Source organism: Canis aureus, chromosome X (genome assembly GCF_053574225.1).
Source record: "Canis aureus isolate CA01 chromosome X, VMU_Caureus_v.1.0, whole genome shotgun sequence".
Taxonomy (NCBI): domain Eukaryota; kingdom Metazoa; phylum Chordata; class Mammalia; order Carnivora; family Canidae; genus Canis; species Canis aureus.
In genome coordinates, this window is record NC_135649.1 from 4,009,694 (window position 1) to 4,026,299 (window position 16,606).

The 16,606-nt window shown below is 55.8% G+C and overlaps 2 protein-coding genes across 2 annotated transcripts; both read right to left on the reverse strand.

The window, feature by feature from the left end:
- Positions 1-404: 404 nt before the first annotated feature.
- Positions 405-6,441, reverse strand: LOC144307786 (melanoma-associated antigen 4-like). Its single transcript, XM_077887775.1, has 2 exons — positions 6,334-6,441; positions 405-2,025 (listed from the first exon to the last, which is right to left on the reverse strand). The coding sequence occupies exon 2, from the start codon at positions 2,003-2,005 to the stop codon at positions 917-919; it is 1,089 nt and encodes a 362-aa protein (XP_077743901.1). The 5' UTR covers positions 2,006-2,025; positions 6,334-6,441; the 3' UTR covers positions 405-916.
- Positions 6,442-11,881: 5,440 nt separating this feature from the next.
- On the reverse strand, positions 11,882-15,928 carry LOC144307858 (melanoma-associated antigen 10-like). Its single transcript, XM_077887901.1, has 4 exons — positions 15,831-15,928; positions 13,993-14,059; positions 13,630-13,727; positions 11,882-13,048 (listed from the first exon to the last, which is right to left on the reverse strand). The coding sequence occupies exons 2-4, from the start codon at positions 14,046-14,048 to the stop codon at positions 12,135-12,137; spliced, it is 1,068 nt and encodes a 355-aa protein (XP_077744027.1). The 5' UTR covers positions 14,049-14,059; positions 15,831-15,928; the 3' UTR covers positions 11,882-12,134.
- Between the last annotated feature and the right edge of the window lie 678 nt (positions 15,929-16,606).

Below are 16,606 nucleotides of genomic sequence, written 5' to 3' on the forward strand. Positions count from 1 at the left end.
GTCCCAGCTGGATACAACACAGAGGTGCGACAAGCCTACAGTTCGAGTCAAAGACTAACTCCCCTGCAGAGTCTGGCCCGGGAGCCGCCCCACGCCCTCATCATTCTGCCACTTGGGGCTGGAAGGCTGGCCCAGGTCTCAGGGCACTCCTCCCCACCTCCCTGCGGGACGGCGACCGCTACACACAGTCCCCGAAGGCGGTGTGGCTCCGGGGCCCTCGTGTCCTCACTGCTCACACACAGGGCCTTGCAGGGAGCAGAGCTCAGCCGCTGTGTGGCCGTGAGGGAGCCGCCAGCAGGGCTCCCCTGGCCTCAGACAGGACCCTTCTCTCACATTCCCGAAAAACCAAGTGAATGCACGAGCGCACATCTATGTAACTTTGGAAAAAAGACACATGGCATGGGTAAGAAGCAAAAGTGAACAAGGTTTATTTTCCTATTTGCACACTCCAGCACTTGCCTGCTCCACTCTTGCCCTTTCCAACATATTCCAACGCAATGCCCTGTGATTTCATCCAGAACCCAAACAAGGAGGGAAGGTCTCCCAACTTGTTTACAGGACATGACAAAATTCTTAACTCTTGAACTGGGGAAGTACAAACGCGACGGGGGATGTGTCACTCACACACTGGGCTGTGGAACCCTTCTATCCCAAGGAACAAATATAGAGAGCTTCCTCAAAGAAACTAAGCTCTGTATTTCAGGGTGATTGCAGAGCCCAGGCCCCCAGAGAGGCTCCTGGCCATGCTCTCTGCCAACCTTCCCTGGCCCTTAACTCCTGAGAACACCCAGGACTTTCTCTTTACACACCCAACAGGACAACACCGGGAGGAAGCACCCTAAGGCCTCCCTTCATGCCGGCCCCACCAAAGCTTGGAAAGGGCCTGGCCGCCTCTGGGGCTGTGGCCCCCTCTTCCTTATCTCAGAATCTGTTCACACAGGGCCAGGGAGTAAGTAAGGTTGTTGTTACCAAGCTGGAGCACGTAGTCCATGACCTGCAACTTGCTGGTTTCCTGGAGGGCTCTGGGCCCCCACAGGAACTCCTTACGGGCAGGATTGCTGCCAGCCACCTGCCGGCACTCCAGGTAGCCTTCCTGCACCCAGACATTGGTGAGGAGGTCCCTGGGTGCCCCAAAGAGGATGTGATCCTGGCCATCGTATACCCCCATGATCCCCATCGCCTCCCACACCTCCTCCTCGGGTGCACAGTCATCCGCCAGGACGATCAACCCCAGGACCAGCACCAGGAGGCTGGTCTTGGGCAGGCCCCCCTGACTACTCAGTGTCCCATTCCAGGTGAGGCCCAGGATGATGCTGAGGTTGTAGTAGTGCTCGCTGGGATCCACTTCTATCACGTCTAGGCCAAAGACCAGCCGCAAGCAGATGGACGCTTGGCGCAAGATGACGGGGAAGTTGTCCTGGAATTCTGGGGTGATGATCTCCAGCATCTCTGCCTTGCTGGTGGGCTGCTTGGTGCGATACTTGAGGAGCAGGAATATCACCAGGGCAGCCGTCTTCAGGTGGAAACTGCCCTGGGGCTGCTCATCTTCCTGCTGTTCAGGTGGGTTTGACCCCACCTCCGCTGGGCTGCTGGGGACAGCAGGCTGGGGCTGGCCAAGGCCATGGGATGCCCCGCCACAGGGGGACGAGTCAGCATCTTCCTCCCCTTCACTGCCACTTGAGCCCACCTCCTCTGGGCTGTTGGGGCCAGCAAACTGGGCACTGGCTTCCCTGCCCCCCTGGGAGGTGTTAGCACCCTGAGAGCACTGGAGAGGACTTAGGGACCCCTCATTAGCAGACTCCTCCTCCTGGGCGCCAGAACACCCGCCAGACAAGGAGAAGTAAGGGGAGGAGGAAAACAGAGAGGGAGGAGTTCGGGGAGATAAAACCTCCCCCGGCTCCTCCTCCTCCTCCTCAGCCCTGGTCTGTAGGGCATCCACCACGCCCTGGGCCTCTTCTGGGTCTTCTCCCAGCCTCCAAGGCTCACTGCTCTTTCCTACGGACATGATGTCAAAATTGAGGTGACCTGAAGAGAGAGGTGGGAGGGCTTGTCAGGGGGGACCTGGCCAAGAGACCTAGAGGTGCCAGGGCTGACAGGGGGCCATGCTTGGCTCCCATGCAGAGGGCTCCCCTGACACCAGGCTTGGAGAGAGCATAAACCTAACCTGGACAAGTGGCACTGGCCTGTGCCTCCTCTGCTCTGTGTCCTGAGGGACCCCCGCCTCAGACTGAGGCCTCCCCTGCCAGTTCTTGAAGTCTCTGCAGGAGAGAAGGAGGAGGCGCCTCAGGGTGTAGACTGCCAGCCCAGCCCTGGGCCCCAGTGTGGACAGGAGGGCTGGCTCATACTCTGGGAAGTCTCCAGCAGGCCAGGTGGGGCGGTCCCCTCCTTGGCCTCTCAAGGGACTGCCTTGGCCCTGTCTCTCTCAGGCCAAAGTGTCCCTGCAAGACCACAGGGCCCTGACACTCCACAGAAGGAAGCCAGGGGCCCAGCCATGGCCACACCTGCCAAAGTCTCCAGGACAAGTCCTGGATCATGCACAAAGGATGGGTCAGCTCTGGCTTCCATCTGGGCTGGGATGGGGGGCCTCTTGCTCTTTACCTGGACCCCACACAAGGCCTGGGAAGACTCCACAGCTGGCCCTGAAGCACCCGCCTGGTTCCTTGCAAGGCCCCCTGCTACGACCTGCCACCAGCCAAAGTCCAGAGAAATCAGTCGGCCCACCCGTCCTGCCTCTCCCCATGGCCCATACATGGTCCCTAGGGATCCTGCTGAGGAAGGCATCCCCTCATTTCTCACCTCGACCCCCAGCAGGGCTGAGACCAGGGCCTGGGCAGGGCTCCCGCCTCCTCTGCTGACCTGGATCCAGACCCTCAGGCCCAGGCCCTCCCCTCCCTGAGTCCAGGGATCTGAAGAGGAGGAGGGGCTCCGTGGGACAGTCCGCACCCCGGGTTCCCTACCCAGGGCTGTCAGGGAAGGGCACCTGGATTTTGGGGCTATCCCCTCCTGGGCCTGATGGCTGTCTTGGGGGCCACGCACTCTTTCAATGTGGGGTGGGCAGGGTTCCTCACACAGAGTCTTGGCAGGCCCCGAGACTCCTGGGCATCTATCCCCCAGGTGGGACTCCTCCCACACTCTGACTGGGACCTCTCCCAGCGGGGTCCTCAGCTCCTTGAGAACTGGGAGAAGAGCAGGAGGAGGTACCCTGTTATGTCCTGTGTCCCCGTCCTGTCCTGTGTGCCCAGCCAGGCAGGTCACAGCCGCAAACCCCCACCCCTCCCAAGTCCCCCAGCAAGATCAGGAAGGGCAGGCCTGTTGCCCGGCCCCTGTGTCCTGGGGGTTCATGCCCTCAGGCTCCCGAGAGTGTCCTCAGCATTATCCTGCCAGGGCCTGCTCTTCCTCCAGGCCCCCAGCCTCCCATAGAGGACATGTGCCCCTCACACCAAGACTTCATCCTCCCCAGGTCAGCCCACCTTCCTGCCACCTACCCGCCCCAGGGACAAGTGAGAATGCCACTGAGGGCCAGCGCTCTCTCATCCTCGGTGGGCAGCCCACAGGACAAGGCCTCACTCCAACCCACTCTGCTGCACTGGCTTCTTTGTTCACCTGCCGGGTGGGGCGAGCCAGGCTGTCCCCAAGGTCCTCACCCTGACTCCCCACAGGTCATGTGCCCTCCACACACACCCTCACCCCAACCACCCCCAAGGCCCTGCTCCTTTGAAGCACAAGCCCTCAGGCCCTAACACCCAGACGTGGACATCAGGACGGCAGCATGGGCTCATCCTGCACGGGGCCTCCTGCCTCCTTCCTCCCTGGACTGCACGTGCTAGGGCCCAGGGTCCATCAGTCCTCCCTCTGGTCCTCACCTTCAATCCCACCAGGCCCCGGGCTGGCCCCCAGCCTGCTCCTTCCACCAAGCCCCCAGGCTCTAGGAGACTTGGCTGGCAAGCCAGGGCATACCCCAGGTGGTCATCAGCCCCAGGGAACCCCAGGACCCAGTCTAGTCTGCGTCCCTAGGGCTTCAGTGCCCCTGTGGTCCTGGCCTTGGCCGCCAGCCACACGTGGGCCATTGTCCCCCACCCCACCCAACCCCGCTGCACCCACACCCTGGAGGCAGTGCTCCAGCCCAATGGCCACAGTGTGGGAGGCCCCGTCGCACCAGGCAGCTCGGGATTTGTCCACCGCCCGGCAGCCTCCCGAAGCTGAAGCAGGGCAGGGCGGTGGTGCTGGGGTCTCCCTGGGGACACAGTCCCTCCAGGGTCTAGTTCCTCGGGAGTCCTCGCCTCCACCCCTAGCAGACCCCAGGCCCCTTGGGCAGCCATCCCGAGGCCGGGCCGCTCACACCAAGGCCCTCCCCTAAGCCCGGACCCCAACGGCGACAGGGAGTGACCGTCTTTCCATCAGGACCGCGACCCAGCCTGGGGGTTTCCCAGGGCTCACAGAGGGGGCTGGGGGGCTGAGCTGGGGGGCGGGGGACAGGCTCCCTGGGCCCTTCTTCCCCACCCCTGCTGGCGGGGCTCCCTGGGTGCCTGGGCCTCTGCCTGGCTCCACTGCCTGCCGGCCCATCGGCTCCCGGACACGGACACGAGGGGCGGGCAGAGCTTCGGGGACCCGGATGCGCCGGTCGGGATATGCACACAGACACGCGGCGTGGCCCCGTCCCGCACTCGGCCTGCCTCCCGGGACCGACTCTGGGCTGGGGTGTGGGGTCCCCCGGGCCTCTTCTGCATCCTCACCGGGATTCCCAGCAGAACCCGGGGCCCTCCCCTCTGCACAGGTGTCCTAGGCCCTGCTCCTGACGCCAGGGGCCCGCAGTGTCTCGGGAGGCCCGGATGTGGAAGTCTGAGCACCCATACTCCCACGTGAGGGCAAGTACCCATCCCCACGGAGGCCTCACAGCCCTGGCGACCCTCTACCGGGGTCCCCTCTGTCCCCCTGGGGGTCCATCCCTGCCTCCCCCTAGCCCCGGGACCCTCCCCTCCGCCCTCAGCGTCTGCTCCCGCCACACCAGGCCCCAGGCTCTCGGGTACCCGGATGTGCCAGGCCTGCCGCACCCGCCGCCACCATCCGGCCCCATCCCGCTCCCCCGCAGCCTTCCCGGGCTCACCGTGGGCCCTGCCCTCCGCCGGGTCCCCTCTGTCCTCCCTCGGGGTTCGTACCTTGCCTCCCCTTAGCTCCTCAGCCGGGGACTCTGAGCACCTAAGAGCCGCTCCTAGTGCCAAGTCTCACAGAGACCCGGATGCGGAATTGGGCCCTCATCACGTGTTTGATGCCACACCAACCCCCCCCCCCCCACCTTCCGGGGACTGACCCCCTGGAGTCTAGGGTTCCGCATCCCGCCCCTCCTCCCCATGCTCACGGGAAATCCCTGCGGCGCCTGGGTCCCCCCGCCCCCCTCTGCCCACCGTCCAGACCCCGCTCCTGACACCAAGGAACCCCAGTCTCTTAGGGACCCAGACGGGAAAGTCTGACTGGCACCTGCACAACGGAAGATCTCCAGTCGGCCCGGGATTGGGGGGCGTGCTCCCCTCCCTGGAGACCTTCTGCCAGGTGCCCTCTGTTCCCCTTAGAGTCCATCCCTTGCCTCCCCTCCTGCTTCGTGCCGGGGCCCTCCTCTCCGTCTACCTGCATCTGCTCCCGCCACACCCAGGCTCTGCACCCAGGCTCTCGGGTACCCGGATGTGCCAGGCCTGCTGCACCTGCCGCCTCCATCTGGACCCATCCTGCCCCCGCCCCCCCGCGGCCTTCCCGGGCTGACCTGGGCCCTGACCTCCACCGGGTCCCCTCTGTCCCCCTCAGGGTCCATCCCTCGCCTCCCCTTAGCCCCTGGACCCTCCCTCCGCCCTCAGCGTCTGCTCCCGCCACACCAGGCCTCAGGCTCTCGGGTACCCGGATGTGCCAGGCCTGCCGCACCCGCCGCCACCATCCGGCCCCATCCCGCTCCCCCGCGGCCTTCCCGGGCTGACCGTGGGCCCTGCCCTCCGCCGGGTCCCCTCTGTCCTCCCTCGAGGTTCGTACCTTGCCTCCCCTTAGCTCCTCAGCCGGGGACTCTGAGCACCTAAGAGCCGCTCCTAGTGCCAAGTCTCACAGAGACCCGGATGCGGAATTGGGCCCTCATCACGTGTTTGATGCCACATTAACCCCCCCCCCCACCTTCCGGGGACTGACCCCCCTGGAGTCTAGAGTTCCGCATCCCGCCCCTCCTCCCCATGCTCACGGGAAATCCCTGCGGCGCCTGGGGCCCCCCGCCCCCCTCTGCCCACTGTCCAGGCCCCACTCCTGACGCCAAGGAACCCCAGTTTCTTAGGGACCCAGGTGGGAAAGTCTGACTGGCACCTGCACAACGGAAGATCTCCAGTCGGCCCGGGGTTGGAGGGCTCCCATCCCTGCAGACCTGCTGAGTCCTCTCTGTCCTGCTCAGGGTCCATCCCTCAGTCCCCTTAGCCCCTGGACCCTCCCTCCCCCCTCAGCGTCTGCTCCCGCCACACCAGGCCCCAGTCTCCCGGGTACCCGGATGTGCCAGGCCTGCCGCACCTGCCGCCTCCATCTGGCTCCATCCCGCTCCCCCGCAGCCTTCCCGGGCTGACGTTTCTGAAGTCCCGAGTCCCTCCATCATCCCTCCATATCCTCACCAGGAGGACCTGGTTCCACGCTCTGTCCATCTGAAGGACACCCTGCTTCTGAATCCAAGGGCCGTCAGTCTCTCGGGAAACCCGGATGTGGAAATCTGGCTGTGCTGCCCCCCTCCCCGCGGTTCCCCCTCCCAGCACAGGGGCCATGCAGGCCTGACATCGCTGATGGCCTTCTGCTGGGGTTCCCTCTGTCCTCCCTCCGGGTTCATCCCTTGCCTTCCCTCCCGATACCCGCAGGACCCTCACCTCTCCTGCCTGAACATCTGCTCCTGCCACCAGGCCCACAGGCTCTCTGGGACCTGGATGCAGAAGTCACACTTGACCTTGTCCCCATGCAGCCCTGGGGTCTTTTGGGCTGACCCTGGGGCCTGACCCCTGTGAGGTCCCCTCTGTCCTCCCTGCATCATGGACATTTTCCACTTAGGTAAAGGGCGTTAGGACAGATTCATGGAAAGCTACCTCCTGGACCCAAAGTTGTCTTTGCTCTGTTTTTCATGAGTACTTTTAGTTACTGCAGAGCTTCCAGCTGCCTGATGCAAGGTTAGAGGAAGTAAATATTGAATACTGGTGGACCTATGCCCAGCCTTAACACGGATGTCAGGAGCAGAGTATTAAAAGTAACCCAAAATGATAAAAAAAAAAAAGTAACCCAAAATGGCATATATATGCCTGTACTCAACCAGAAATCCACCTATCAGAGGAATTTTTCCATGTTTCCTTAAAAATTGCATACATACATACATACATATACATATGCATATGTGAATCAAGTTGCTGTAGGCTCATTCACTGACACAGAATGTGGAGCATGACCCCTGCCTGGGCCTTCCACCTTCATGGATAAAACTCACAGTTCTCCAATTGCTCACGTACCCGAGAATTCCAAGGGAAACTAATATTGAGGGTATCACCATGGACGTCTCTTCCCAGGTCCAAACACCATCTTGGAGGTGGGGATGCTCTCGACAAGATGGTCCACGGTGCTTCCTTCCTAGGAAACATGGTCTATCAAGAGATTCCCCAGCCCATGCACACGCCTTCTCCTGCACTGGAGCCCACCCTTCCTCACCAGTTGAATAAGAAAAGGCGCCATCTCCACAGGATGCCCACCCACCCCGCAAACATGTGCACCTTGGGCCAGTCCTGGTGACACAGGCCAGCCATCATGCCACAGCACGTAACTCGTGCCTCTGCTACGCCACGACCTCAGAAGCCCCCGGAGGCCTCCCAACCAGGGACACTATCGTTACACAGTAGGTGCTCAACCAAACGCGACTACATGATTTGTTATGACACTGACTTTATCGCTGGGAGGAGTTTCTGAGGTCACATTTGCCTTGGAATTCTTTGAACTTTATCAAGCATCTCTTGTGTGACACCTACTTCCAAATACTTCCAAATACAGGACCACGTCTAGTTTTCAAATGATTCTGTAATCTCAGCGGGGACGATTCGCTTTATGCATTTAATGGCCAGAGGCTACTACAGAGTAAGGTTCTGTGTCGGGGGAGAGAAGGTGATTCCTACCTGTTCTACACGGACCAGTGATGACTCATTAGCGGGCCAGGTCCAAGAGGTAGACAGAAGAACATGAGGGGAAAACCAGGGGAAGGCGCTGTCATTCGGGAAAGTGCTAAGTCTGGAAACATTGCCAGCACCTGGGCAGCCAGTTCCCGAAGACCTCTGGGGCTCAGACAGAAGAACTCTAGGTTAACGAGCCCACAGACAAAATCCTGTTTGATTCTCATTATCACCTGCCTTCCTTAGCCCGGGTTTTGGAACCTTCGCCACCGCATCCTTCCTTTTGTCACCTGGGAGACACCATGCTGTCCTCACTCCTGATGTAGGAGTCAGAAAGCTGGCCACAGGCTGGGCGGGGAGGGGACAGCGTGGACTCGACATGGCTTCGCACCAGGGTTCTAGTCTCTGCCTCGTCACTTACCAGCCATGTGATCCTGGGAAAAGGACCAACCCTGAGAGCCTCGGGATTGTCACCTGTGAAGTACGTGGTTTGGAGCCGCCCCGCCCCGCTGGACGGCAGGAATGTGTGTCGGGGATGGGAAGCACCTTGCACGGCGCCTGGCATATATTGGAACCTGGATGAACAGCAGCTATGTTGAATGCTGTCCTGTCCTGACCCCGGGGCCTCCCACGCTCTCCTCTGGGATAGGTTTTGTTAGCCCGGCCAGAGTTAGAGTACCTGCAGCTCAACCTGACCTGGAACAGCTAATCGGCCAGAGAGGGTGCTTCAAATGAAACTCAATCCATTTTCTAAATCAGGGGCTGTATGTGGGCTATAGGAGGCTATGTGTGGAACTCGGGTGCGGGGAGTTGTCCCAGCTGGATACAACACAGAGGTGCGACAAGCCTACAGTTCGAGTCAAAGACTGACTCCTTCCCTCCCTCCCGGCTGCTCTTGCACCCAAACACTGCTTTCCTTCAATTCTCCCCACCCAAACCTCAACTTTACTGACTTACAGCTGTCCCGATGGCACTCTAGAGAACCAAATTAAAATGTCTTTTTGATGCCGTGGGCTCTGACTTTCCGTGGTCAGGAACAAGAGAGTTAGTCAAGAGTCTTCTGGGCTCCTTCAAAGGAATATGGGACTGTATTTCCCCAGAAATCCTTGCACATGATGCATATAAAACACCTAGTTCAGCAATGCCTGGGTGGCTCAGCGGTAGAGCGTCTCCCTTTGTTCCAGGTTGTGAACCTGGAGTCCTGGGATCGAGTCCTGGATCAGGCTCCCTGCATGGAGCCTGCTTCTCCCTCTGCCTGTGTCTCTGCCATCTCTCTCTCTCTGTGTCTCTCATGAAGAAATAAACAAAATCTTAAAAAAAAAACCCACCTCGTCTGTGCACTGTGTTCCACTGCACCAGGACAAGAGTGTAGTGCTTCCTATCTACGTCAGTTAGAGATTCTTTTCTGGTTTAACCACTAATCATAAAGAAAGAATCAAACACCCTGCTAAGTTGAGTTTTGTATTCCTGGCTCCTCTTTCAATCCTAAGACACAGTGTGTGTGAATCTGGCTGCTGGCTCCCCTCAACTTCACTATAATTAACTCCTACAAAAGGAATCACAGTTTTGCACAATTCCAAACTTCCCAGGCTTGACACATCTACATTTGATTATTACCTGTACACCCCCCCTTTGTCATCCCTTCTTTTATTTCTTATTTAGGAGTTAGAAATTATCTCACTATTGTCCTGATACGTTTGCTGCTCCTAGACTTTATAATTGTATGGAATGTGGCGGGGGGGGGGGTGTCTTGTGTATGCTAGCATCCTCACCATTTACACCAGGCCTTCTAAACAGTCAGTACCTAATTAATGAATGGGGAATAAAATAACCCTGGAGCAGGGGTCTTATTTATTAAGATTTAATATCTGAGACACTTTTGAATTAGTCAAGTATATCCTGGTATATATTTTTTAATTGAAGTATAGTTAACATACAATGTTATATTAGTTTCAGTTATATAATCATAGTGATTCAACAATTCTATTTTTAACTTTAAAAATTTTTTGTGGACCCTCCATATTGTTTTCCAGAGTAGAACTACCCTATGATCTAGCAACTACATACTAGGTGTTTATCAAAAGAACACAAAAATAATAATTCAAAGGGATAAACGTACCTCAATGTTTATAAGAGAATTATCTACAATAGCCAAATTACAGAAACAGCTCAAATGTCCATCAACTGATGAATGTATAAAGAACTTGTGGTGTATACACACAGACACACAGACACACACACACACACACACAATCACACAGAATATCTCAGCCATCAAAAAGAATGAAATCTTGCCATTTGCAATGACATGGGTGGAACTAGAGTGTATTATGTTAAGTAAAATAGTCTGTTAGAGAAAGACAAATACCATATGATTTCACTCAAATGTGGAATCTAAGAAACAAAAATTGATAAAAGGAAAAAGGGAGAGAAAGGCAAACCAAGAAATAGACCCTTAACTTTGGAGAACTAAAGGTTTTTGGAGGGGAGGTGGGTAGGGGAATGGGTGAAATGAGTGATGGAGATTAAGGTGTCCACTTGTCCTGTTGAGCATCAGTGTTGTATAAAAGTGTTGAATCACTAAATTGTACACCTGAAATTACACTGTATGTTAACTGGAATTTAAGTAAAAACATTTAAAAACCCAATCCTATACATTATTCCATATTCACCATGATAAATAACAGCTTTTAATTTTATAGAATGATACACTCCAAGGGAGAACAGAAAGCAATAATTAACTAAATTTTACTTTTTCTATTTCTTTTTTTTACAGGGGGGAAGGCCAGGGGGAGAAGGAGAGAGAGAATCTCAAGCAGACTCCGTGCCCAGCACATGAGCCTGACACAGGGTTTGATCTCACAACCCTGAGATCATGATCTGAGCCAAAATCAGGAGTCCAACACTTAACCAACTGAACCATCCAGGTGCCCCATTTGTTTCTCTATTTCTTGACTCCATCTGTTTTATTGCTGACTTCTTTCACATTTTTAAGGAAACTTCTTTTCCAATGCTATGTTATCTTGTTCCACATCTCAAAGTGAGACGGAAGGTTTCCTAATTTGTTTTACAAAATAGCAAAACACAGAAAATCTTCAAATCAGCAAGGGAAAAACAACTTGTTATGAGGAACTCCCATAACACTATCAACTGATTTTTCAGCAAAAACTTTGCAGGGCAGATGAGAGTGGCACAATATACCCAAAGTGTTGAAAGAAAAAAGAAACCTGGGATCCCTGGGTGGCGCAGCGGTTTGGCGCCTGCCTTTGGCCCAGGGCGCGATCCTGGAGACCCGGGATCGAATCCCACGTCGGGCTCCCGGTGCATGGAGCCTGCTTCTCCCTCTGCCTGTGTCTCTGCGCCTCTCTCTCTCTGTGACTATCATAAATAAATAAAAATAAAAAAAAGGTAAAAAAAAAAAAAGAAAAAAGAAACCTTCCAACCAAGATACTCTTCCCAGCAAAGTCATGGCTCAGAATTGAAGGAAAGATAAATGGTTTTCCAGACAAGCACAAGGTCAAGATGTTCATCACCACTGAACTGGCCAGAAATGTTATAGGGATTTCCTTAAGAAAGCACACTAATTAGTAACAAGAAAACATATGAAAGTATAAATCTCACCAGTAAAATTAAATGTATAGTAAAGGTAGTGGATTAATTGCTTATAAAGCTAGTATGAAAGTTAAAGACAAAAGAAATAAATATAACTAAGTATAAAACACACAAGATACTTATTAAATGGAGTAACAATATATTTGTGACTAATGTCATTTATAAACTTAGTACTTGATGTTAATTAAATCTTCCATTAATATGAGCAACATTTGAAAAATGCCAAAAGGAGGAAATTCCAAATCATTCTTATGGAACAAGCACACAAAGATGTTATACACCCAACCCCACCACCACCACCAAACCCAATTCTGCCTCTTTACCACTTATACCAGTGACTGCTTTCTTCAAACACAAAATGAAATAACTGCCTCAGACTTCCCTTGGAGCAAGAGAAGCTGCTGGATATGGCCCTAAAACGGACCCTGGTCCTGGCCCTCCCACTACATCCCTGGCTGCAACCCTGGCTTGGGATCGCACTTCCTCATCTCTCAAGGCTTCCTCATACCAGACAGGAAAGGCACTAGGGATGGTATCATTGACCTTGGCCAAAAACTCTAAGATTTTCATCTTGCTGGTTTCAGCATGGGCCCTGGAACCCCACAGGAACTCATAGCAGGCAGGGTCGCTGCCCGCCACCTGCCAGTACTCCAGGTAGCCTTCCTGCACCCAGATTTTGGTGAGGAGCTCCCTGGGCTCCCCATAGATGAAGTGCTCCTGACTATCGTACACCCCCATGACTCCCAGCACTTCCCAGACATCCTCCTCAGGGGCACAGTTGCCATCCATAAAGATCACACCAAGGATATTTATCAAGAGGCCAGTCTTGGGCACACTCTGCTCACTGCTTGGCATCTCATTGCAGGTGAGGCCCAGGGCAGTAACTAAGACATAGGCATGATCACTGGAATCCACTTCCCTCACATCAACACCAAAGACCAATTGCATGCACTCAAAGGCTTGGCTGAAGATCACAGGGAAGAGCTCCTGGTAATCTTGGCTGACAGTTTTCAGCATTTCTGCCTGTGTGGTCAGCTCCTTTGTTCTATACTTGAGAAGCAGGAATGCCACCAAGTCAGCTACCTTATCATCTATGGCATCTTCAAGTAAGAGCACAGTTTCTGGCAGGGCCTGCAAAGTGTTTGGCTCCTCCTCTTCTTGGCTTCTGGAACCCTGATCTGATCTGATTGATGGAGTGACTTCCATGGCAGTGGGGGAGGAGCAGGCTCTCTGAGGACTCTGGAGAAGACCTGGTGATCCAGAAGCAGCAGAAATCTTCGTAGTGCCTGAGATCAGAAAGTAACAGAAGGAAGAGGAAGAGGAGAAATAGGAAGAGGAGGATGAGAAGGAAGAAGAGAAAGAGAAAGGGGAGGAATAGGAGGAGAAGAAGGAGGTTGCATTCTCCTTAGCTTCAGGAACCTGTGTCCCCAAAAGACCCTATGTCACACTTTGGGACTAAAGGTGCTCTTCAAGCATGTGACACCAACACTTTGGAGTGGGAATCATGATTACTGTTGGCAAGAGTATGCACAGGAGGGGGGTGATGGGACCTATGGGCTTGCGGGAGAGAGGGAGCATGAGGGGTCTCAGCTGAGAAACACATCCTTGGTGACTCTAACCTTTGTTAGATGCCTTTGCATCTCAGGAATCTCCCCTTTAGGGGTGCTCTAGAGTCTCAAAGGGGTCTCTCCTCTTGGGAGGCCTGTCCCCTGAGAACCTGAAGAAAGAAGTGAGCCAGTTCCTCGTGCAGCCAGCAGGGTCTGAGGTTCTGGGACTGACAATGAGCTTTGGTGGGCTTGGGTGCTGTAGGGTCCCCTATGTTCTGGGATGGGGAAACCCCTGGCTCCACATTAGAGCATCACCTCACCTTGACTCCTGGCATTGCCCGGTCCTCCTCGGCTCTTTGACCTGAGAATGCATGTCTTACACTGAGGCCAAGGCCCTATTACCCAATTCCTGGATCCCCTGTAAAAGGGAGGGAAAGGGCATGTGAAAGTGCAGACTGCGAGCACAGCCCTACACCCCAAGTGCTGACAGGAGGGCTGGGCCAGACTCTGTGAGGTCCCCAAAAATTCAGTCTAGATAGTCCCCTCCATGCTCATTCAGAAGACCCACCTTTCCCCTGACAGGATGTGAACCCCTTCCTTCTGCCGGCCTGAGACAAAACTCTCAGAACAAGACCTCTGATACTGAACAAAAGGAAGTGAGGGGAAGCCACATCTGGACATACCTGCAAAGGTTTTTCAGGGGGAACAGCAAGGGGCAGCCAAGCACTGTGGAGTCCATCTGTCCTGGGACTAGGGGCGGGGGGGGAATGCATGCTCTGTCCCTATGTTGATGCATAGCAGGGCTTCCCTCTCTTATCCTGAGGCCGCTCTCTTTAAATGAAAGTCTCACATTTATGTGAGACCAAAGATGGAAGAGAGGGAGCACCACAGCTTTAGGTCCTCCCATGGCTGATAGAAATGGGCAGGAAGGGCTGAGGTTTCATGTATTCTTACATGGATTTACCCAGTCCTTTCTCATGGTCCTCACTGTCTCCTGATAAAGCCTGGGCCCTTTCCATCTGTTCACCACAGTACAGCCCTCTATGCTGAACCCTCACTTCCCTCAGATGCTTAAGCAGGAACTCAGTTAACACATTGGCAACCCCTCCCTGATTCCTGCCTGGGACCTGCTGGGGCTGACAGCTGTGACCCGATTCTGAGAGCCCCCTCTATTCTGGGGTCAAGGGTCCCCTCAGTCCTACCTTGGGGTCTTCACCCTGACTCCTGGCAGGACATAGGCTGTCCTCTCTCCTGACTTGTCATCCTGCTCCTTACACCAGGACTCCTGACTCTCTGAGACCCAGATGTGGAAATCTGGACTCCCTACATGTCCCTGTCTCCACCTCTCCCGACCAGGAACTTTCCTGGACTGACTCTGTTTTGGGGTCCAGGGTCCCTCAAACCTTCCTCTGCATCTTCACCAGGAATCCCAGCAGGACCTGGACCCTCCCCTCTGACTACTTGAGGCCCTACTCCTGACAACAGGCCCTTAGTCTCTCAGAGACCAGGATGTGGAACTGGCCAGATTGGCCGCATGTCCCCATCCCATCCAGGAGCCTTCCTAGACAGACACTGGGACCTAACCTCTGTGTGGTCGCCTCTGTCCTCCTTCAGGGTTCATACTTTGACTCCAATTAGCTCCTGGGCCCTTTCCTCTGACCACCTGAGGTTTGATCCTTACATGAGGCCCTTATTCTGAGACCCGGATGCGGAAGTCTGGACTCACCCTGTGTTCCTATCCCCCCGCAATGGACCTTCCCAGTACTGACTCCACTGGCGTGCAGGGTCCACCCCCCATCCTCCCTCTGCATCCTCGCCGGGAATCCCGGCAGCACCCGGGGCCCTCCCCTGTGCCCACTTGTCCAAGGCCCTGCACCTGAAGCCAGGGGCCCCCAGTCTCTCGGGAGACCCGGATGTGGAAGTCTGGCCGCCCGGCGGCCCGCCCGAAGGCAGGTCCCCAGCCTGCCCAGGGGGCCTCCCAGGCCTCCCATCCCTGGCGACCTCCTGCCAGGTCCCCTCTGTCCTGGGCTCCAGGGCCCCCGCCCCCACAGGCACTCCCTGTGCCCCTCCCCCCCTCAGGCCCTGGCCAACCTCCCTCCGGATGGGCTCCTGAGCTCCCTGGGCTCGGGTCCCCACCCCCACCCCCCGAGGCGCATTTCCCCGGTGGCCGCGTGTGTCCGGCCTCCCCAGGGCGGCCCCCCAGCCCCGAGGCGGGGGCCCAGTGCCTCTCTCTCTCTCGGGGAGGGCGGGCCGTGGGTTGAGGCATGATGGTGGGGTGGGGGACCCCGGGGGACCCCTGCAGTTCTCCCTCAGGTCCTCACCCCGCTCCGGGGAGGGCCGGGGCCCGTCCTGCCTCCGGGGACCCGAGGCCACTGCCCCAGGCCCCGGCATCCAGGCCTCAGCTCGACGCCGCGGCCCCGCCTTCCCCCCCCCTCCCCCCCGTCGTCTCTCGGGGTTACCAGCATGGCCGCCTGGCTCCCGGAGGCCCCCCGCCATCCTCCGGGCCCCCTCCCGGGGCTACCTGCTCGCCTGGCTGCTGCTAGGCCCGCGCATGGCCTCCTTTCCTCCGCTGGGGACCCCAATCCCGCCTCCCAGCCTAAGTCTCTCCACTCTCTCAGATCTCCGAGGCGGAAGTCGGCCCACGTCACATCCGGACCCGGTTGCGGGCTAACAGCATGTAGCGCAGAGATGGGTTCCGGGGTGTGATAGGTGGAGGGAGTGGAGGGAGGGAAGGGCGGGGGTCCATCTGTCCTCTTTGGGGTCCTCACCTTGACTCTAGCAGGGTTGGGCCCCTGCCCCCTGCACACCTTGGAGTCTGTAAGCTTCACATCATGGCTCTCACTCCCCAAGTTCCCTGGGGAGATGGAGAGTGAGTGAGTATATTTTCCTACATGCAAACGTTAAGACATACTTTTAGCATGTAATACCTGCCTTATTCATTTTACACTGTTAAAACCCAAGTCTGGGCACCATTCCTACTGAGATGAACACAACTCTCTCAGATTTGAAACAAGACTGAGATACCAAATTGGACAAATCTATTCACTGAAGACAGCCTGAAGGCAGTGACTTCAACCTTGAAAACAGGAAACTGAGGAAAGCTACATGGACACTGGGGAAAAGACATGAAATAAAATTTTCCCTGGTAGTGGCCAATAACAGTGATTTTCATAGAGAAGTTCATAAGGGAAATTTTAGGAGGAAAGTGGATTATTCACATTTTCACAGAAACATAAATACATCAATATTACCTTGGAGAGATTTTAGGTAAGACATACAAAAACTACTTGTATTAAT